Source organism: Rhododendron vialii, chromosome 6a (assembly GCF_030253575.1).
Source record: "Rhododendron vialii isolate Sample 1 chromosome 6a, ASM3025357v1".
NCBI lineage: Eukaryota > Viridiplantae > Streptophyta > Magnoliopsida > Ericales > Ericaceae > Rhododendron > Rhododendron vialii.
Window position 1 is genome coordinate 23,015,905 of NC_080562.1, and position 6,868 is coordinate 23,022,772.

A 6,868-nucleotide genomic window follows, 5' to 3' on the forward strand; every position below is an offset into this window, starting at 1 on the left:
GATTCTATGCCCTATTATGTCTAAGTTATGGGTTAGCGGATATGAGATTATTCTGCTGAGCTTTCGTAGCTCATGGTGTTACCTTTGGTGACCCTGACATATTATACTGGTGGCGACGCTGGTATAATGTGTCAGACTTTGTAGATGAACAGGGAGAACTCTACACCTTTGAGACTTTTGGAGCCGAGGAACTGGTTAGGATGGAGGAGCAGGCGGAGCAGTAGATAGGAACCCTAGTTTCCCCTCCTTTTGTTGAATAAAAGCACTCTTGTGAGAATTATGATGTAATATTGAGTCAGACTCTATTTAGATTTTCAATGAAAATGTCTATTTAACGTTCCCAAAATTCGGAGCGTTACAACTTGAGTTTGAAAAAGTTAAGAGAAATCAGGAGCAACCAAGAAGCTATGAAGAAAATCAAGAGAAACCTAGAAAAAAAATAGGAGCCAGAGACGTCACGACAGTAGAGATCCGGGGTGAAATTTGAAAGAGCAAGCCATTTACATGGTATTGTCAGACTTTGAAATATTGGGATGAAAAGAATCTCACAAGCCGAGATGTGAAAGTGTAAGGAGATGAACGAATCATTAAAACAAGAATAAAAGCTTGTTATGGAACGTCGATCAGGAGGATCACTAGCCCAATCGGCATCCAGAAATACGCACATAAGTCCTACAAGGAATGAGTCAAAAAATGCGGATCAACCAAAAAGAACTTCATGATTAATTGAAAAATATTGGAGAACTTTTCAAGTCATTAAGCTTAAAAATTGGAACAATGAGAACATTCTCATTAAAAAAAAGGAGAGAGAGAGAGAGAGAGAGAACTTTCCATAGGAAATTATAAACCCATAATTCAGTTTTATTGGGACAATAATGGGATTTCATAAACATCTTTTTAAGGAAAATCTTATTGGACCAAAAACTCAGAATTTGATTTCAATTTGTGATTGTGTGTGCCTTGTAAGGAATACAGTAAGGTTTATTAAAGTGATCTGAAAGCCTCTTTTTTTTGTCACTCGATGGATGTCTAGCCTACTCCTAAGGAGATGAGAAAGGAGTACCGCTAAGCGGCATATGGGTGAGGCAAGCCTAAATGGCATAAACCACCACACCAACACTACAAGAAAATGTGGTTTTCCCCACAATAGTATTGCCAGCATTTCTAAAAATGCCGTTAAAGATGACTTTTACTGACATTTTCCAAAAGCTCGTCTAACATATGTTCAAGACAATTGGAATAGTATTGAGACTTTTATCAGCGTTTTCCGAAAAACACCACCTTAACTTTTTACCCACGCTTTTTTAAATGCATTAAACATACAAAGACGCTAGCATCCCCGATGTTTGAAGAAATACCGCAAAAACCTTTACTGGCGTTTTGTGGCCGTTTCACAAACGCCGGGGAAAGCAATATTTTTTGTAGTGATGCAAGCACTCGCACTCATGACAAGAATCAAATCCCACTTTTCAAGTGGAAGAGGTGAGGAAGTGTCATTGCCCAGAGTGGTTTTCTACTCGGCTCCCGTGCCCGGAGCCTGCTTGTGCCAGCGGGTAGGGACGGATTCAGAAAATCCCAATAGCGGGGGCACCAATTTCTATTACTATAAACAAAGATTTATCGTCAAGCACAATAATATTAAACCAGACTTCGCAACATGTTCTATAATATTTGCACGCTTCCAAAAGTTCGTAGACATAAGCACAATGCTTTCAAAAGTTCCTAAACATAAAAGCACAATGCTTCAAAAAGTTCCTAAATATAAGCACAAAAACTAAGATATACATCCGTAAGTAGTTCCATTTTTCCATTTGCATTCTCACAATTGTCCCCGCCGAATTTTCATATCTTGAAAGTGTTGAATGATTGTTTCATTAGGAATTCCATCAAAAACATCTCTCTCTATGTAGACCACCAAGCTATCATTCAACCATTGATCACTCATCTTGTTCCGCAACCGATTCTTCACAATGTTCATGGCTAAAAATACTCGTTCGACTGAAGCGGTTGCAACCGGTAAAATTAATGCCAAAGTCAAGAGCAAGTAAGCTAAAGGATACAGTTTCTCTCTTCCCGTCTCCACCATTTTTTCAGAAAGATCAGTGAGTCCATTCAACCTCGAGAACTCATCACTACTACGCATATCAAAAATGTACGTATCTAGTTGATCATAAAGTACCATAAGGCCAACCGGAGAAAATTCTTTCGGATAAAATTCGGCAAGACGAAGCAACGTTTTCTTGTCAAAACTAGAAAAGTAGTTGCGTGGATCCAAACATGCCACACAAAGTAGCAGCTCACTGTTAGCCGCGGTAAAACGATCATTCAATTCTTGAAGTTGCAAGTCAATAACAGTGTATACTATCTCAAATCGATAATGATGCAAGTTTGTTATTTCTGGAGCATTACGTCTTCCTCGCCCTTGAGGTACAAACTTGTCATCCATATTGGGGATATTAATTTTCTTTTTCACACAAAAAGATACAACTTCCTCAAGCAAAGAATCCCATCCACTGTCCCTCATCATTTGAAGCCCTATCTTGGACATTTGAACCAAAGTCATAGCATTCACAATTTCTTGATCTTTTTTTTGTAGAGCTAGTGATAACTCCGACGTAATAGCCAAAATCGCTCTCATTAAATGAAGATTGAGTACAAACTCAAAAGAATGTAAATTGTCCAACAATACATTCAACTCTGCTCTTTGGTCAGTGTTGGAACCTTCCTCCAAAATAATTTCAAGAACATCAATCGCTGAATCAAACATACCCATCAATCTAACTAAAGTTCTATAATGAGATCCCCAACATGTATCACCAGGACGTTGGAGATTGGTTTCTTGGTTTAAGCCTTGCCCACGTGAAAGCTCTCCAATTCTAAGTGCCTGAACAACTCTTTCTAGCTGTTTCTCCCGAAGAACACCACAACGTTTACATGACACACCAACAACAGTCACCACTTAATAACAAAATAAAAAAGTATGCCAATTTGCTCATGTTTTTTTGCCAAGCCCACAAGAACCAATTGTAATTGATGTGCAAAGCAATGAACATAATATGCACATGGATTTTCCTTTAGTATTAGAGCTTTAAGGCCATTAAACTCACCTTGCATATTGCTAGCTCCATCGTACCCTTGTCCCCTCAATCTAGATGTGCTCAACCCAAGTCTACAAAACAAATTCTCCATAGCATCCTTGAGTGACAAAGCATTGGTATTGGCAACATATTCAATAACCAAAAAACGCTCCATGACATTCCCTTTTTTTGTCCACGTATCGTATCACAATCGCCATTTGCTCTTTGACTGATACATCACGAGCTTCATCAACTAACACAGAAAATTGTGCATCATCAAGTTCTCTCACAATCACTTTGATAGTTTCACATGCCGCCGCATTTACAATATCCTTTTGGATAGTGGGAGCTACCAATTTAAGATTTTGCGGAGCATTGTCGAATGTAACACCTCTCACTTCTTCATTGTGGTCGGAGAGAAACTTTAGAAGTTCAAGGAAATTTCCTTGGTTACTTGAATCAGCAGACTCATCATTACCACAAAATGGAAGTCCTTGTTTTAGTAGAAACCGTACACAATTAACCGTGGCATTCAAGCGGATCCGGTACATGGTTTGAACTTTGTTTGATTGGTTGTCCAAAACCGTTTGAATATGTTGCCTTTGATTCAACAAGTTTTCACATTTGCCCCAAGCTTGATTATGAGCACTATTGGGTCTTCCCACATGAGTTCGAATTCTATCACACTTCTTCCAATTTGAGAAGCCCTCACCAACAAAAGACTCACCACTAGATTGATGACCAATATCCGGCTTGAAAAGATAACAACATAAGCAATATGCTGCCTCTTTTGCTATACTATACTCCAACCATGTTGGAAATTTAGTGAACCAAGTCCTAACGAATTTTCTTTGTTTTTTTCTGAATTGAGTTTGCCAAAATTTGTGGCCGCGAGGCTGACTCTGCATATTTGATCTCGGTCATTAGGGTTGTAATCCATAATGCCAGGTCTTAAACCAGGATCTGAAGGAAGATCGGCCAAGTTGATTTCCACACGACTAGGATTTGAAGGCAGGCATATCACATTAATTTCCACACACCTAGAGTTTGCAGGGAGGTCTGTCTCGTTAATTCCCACTCGACTTTGTTTTGATGGTTGGGAGCTATTTGGTCCTTTTACAGAATGAGAAACCTCCATGGGTGATTTTCGTTTGAAGTATTTCTCCATAGTATATACTATTACAAAGATAAATAGAACATACGTATCAACAATGGTATCCGAAAAGTCCTAAAATTAGTATAAAAAAGCCCTAATTGAAAATTCCTAAAATCAGTATAAAAAAAACCCTAATTAAAATTGCACATATATCAAAAAAAGCCTTAATTGAAAAGCTTGAAAACTGGAGCAAAAGACCCTAATTAGAAAGCTTGAAAACTAAAAGCAAAAGTCCTAAATTCAATGTATACAAACAGCCGAATTAAAAATTCCTATGTAAATGGGCCAGAGGATGTGCCGTGTGCATATATACTATAATATATATTATAGACTTGTAGTACATATATCATACTGCATACATATGATATGTATATATATTATATATAAATATATACAAAATCTGGTCCAGAATCTCTAGATAGAGTGAGAGTCAAAGAGACTGAGAGAGAGAGGGAGAGAGAGGCCTCAGTGGTGGCTTCCTGCCGCGTGGTGGGCATGGGTCGGCGACGGACGACGGCAATCAGTGACGGTGAGTCTTGGGTTAGATCAGGCGGCGTCGGCGATTTCTCCTTTTCTTTCTTTCTCGAACGAAAAAGAGATGTATTTTACTTTTGGCTTGTTTTTCACATTTTGCTCTGTTTCTGTAAAAAAAAAAAAAATTTTTTATAAAATTGACTGGGGGCACGTGCCCCCTGCCAGTCCATCCCTGCCAGTGGGGGCTCGCCGGAGATGTTAATCTCATTCGCTTGTGGTCGAGACTCGTCAGTGCTTCTGGATGCGGCGACTGAAGGATTTTTCTCAACCGAAGTGTTGGACGGCGTGCTAGTGGATTAGTCCATGTTTGCTGTAATTTCTGTTTTGTTTGTGTTCTCTCTTGTTTCCTTCGGTTTAGTATTGTCTGTCTTTGATTTGATTTGGTTTGTCTGAGCCTGCCCGAGGCGGGTGGATGATAGGTTGCTAGCTCCTTGTGAACGACCCTTTGAGGCGGTGAGAAGTGAGTTCTGGCTCGTGCTTAGGACCTAGACTCTAGCGTCTCCTTATCTCGTTTTGCATGGTTTATCCTCTGAGATGGGCCGGTTTAGTTTTCCTTATCATTGTAATTGGAAGGAATCACTGTTTGTTGCCTTTTGACTTTAATGAAATTCACTTTGTATAAAAAAAGAAAAAAAAGTGCCATTGATCTACAAGTCCGTTGGCTCAGAAAGCCATTTAATGGAGTGAAGTAAAGGATATTTTGACTCTTTGTGATGCCAAAAGACAACAACTTTAGTACAACATATTTTCCGGAACAGAGCTATCTATGGCACAGGATTGGGGAACATATCTTCTACGCCATACTCCCTCCGTCTGGATTTAACAGTCCCTCGTTCAATTCTAACCGAATAAAAAATGAGTGACATTTTTAAATTGGTAATAAATTTCACATCCAATAGATATCTTGTTTGATAAATCTCAATTAATTCTATAAGACAATATTTTCAAAATTACATAAAACATTAAAAATTACAAGATATAATCGATTGAAAAATGACACGAACTCCAAAAAAGATTATTTTAATCTAAAAATGAGAACATTTTTTTGAAAAAGAACAAAGAATATGGAGGAGGGAAAGGGTAGTATTTTTTAGACTTTTTAATGTCTGTTTCCATCAATCATGTCACACACAATGTGAGGAGAGAATACTAGTCTTCCAAAAACAAAGGTATTAATCAACTTCTTGGAAAAAAAATGAAACAATAGTATTCAATTTGAAGAAGCTTGGAAGTTGGCCCTCACTCTATTATATGCTTTACGACTTTTGACCAGAGATTATGCCTGACATGTGTCCATGTGGCGAGAGAGAGAGAGAGGGAGAGAGAGAGAGAGAGAGGGAGGCCCCGCGGTCCCACTCAAAAACAAGGTGACTCATGGCTTAGCAAAGGGCCGTTTTCACCTTACTCCAATTCGCCTTCTACTGTACGCCCCCAGTTGTGAATTGTGACCCCTTACCATTTTTGTTACACCGGCCAGTACCATAACCCCAATCCAGCCCCGTCATACCATACAATACCGTTCCATGCTTATGTTCATTGGCTGCTGGCGACTCCAATGGCCGGGACACTCTGCAAGCACCAATGTGTCACATCATTTTACTCATTGGTCCCACTTATTTTGTTTTGTTATGATAATTCAAGTACTATGGTCAACTTATACGCATATCAATTTATCTTGCGGAATTAATTCTTGAAATATGACATGATTAAAGAAATGCCTCGGAGATCTTGGTGGAAATTAAGGAATCAGCAGGCAGAATTCATAAAGAATCCAATCAACAATAACAAATTAATATTTAACCACATTACCGGCCCGCACCTTTTTTTTTTTTTTTTCCTATTGATTGTGGCCACACTCAAACTCTGCTCCCATAATCCCGAGAAATAAATAAATAAAAAGATCATGAATCCCTCTTACCCTTGGAATCACCGTCCCTCCATACTCTTATCACTCCATATTTATGCAAATCATTAGTTGCGGATCTTATTCAAAATTCTTTACATTAATCTAAATTGTTCATCTCATAGTTCTCACATCAAAGAGCATATTTGTAAAAAGATAACATTATTATTATTTTTTGATCAGCTAAAAGATAACATT

General features: G+C 38.4%; 1 protein-coding gene across 1 annotated transcript; it reads right to left on the reverse strand.

Moving 5' to 3' along the window:
• Positions 1-1,819: 1,819 nt before the first annotated feature.
• Positions 1,820-4,215, reverse strand: LOC131328496 (uncharacterized). The gene is made up of 4 exons (XM_058361437.1): positions 3,979-4,215; positions 3,287-3,880; positions 3,108-3,195; positions 1,820-2,958 (listed from the first exon to the last, which is right to left on the reverse strand). The coding sequence occupies exons 1-4, from the start codon at positions 4,213-4,215 to the stop codon at positions 1,820-1,822; spliced, it is 2,058 nt and encodes a 685-aa protein (XP_058217420.1).
• Between the last annotated feature and the right edge of the window lie 2,653 nt (positions 4,216-6,868).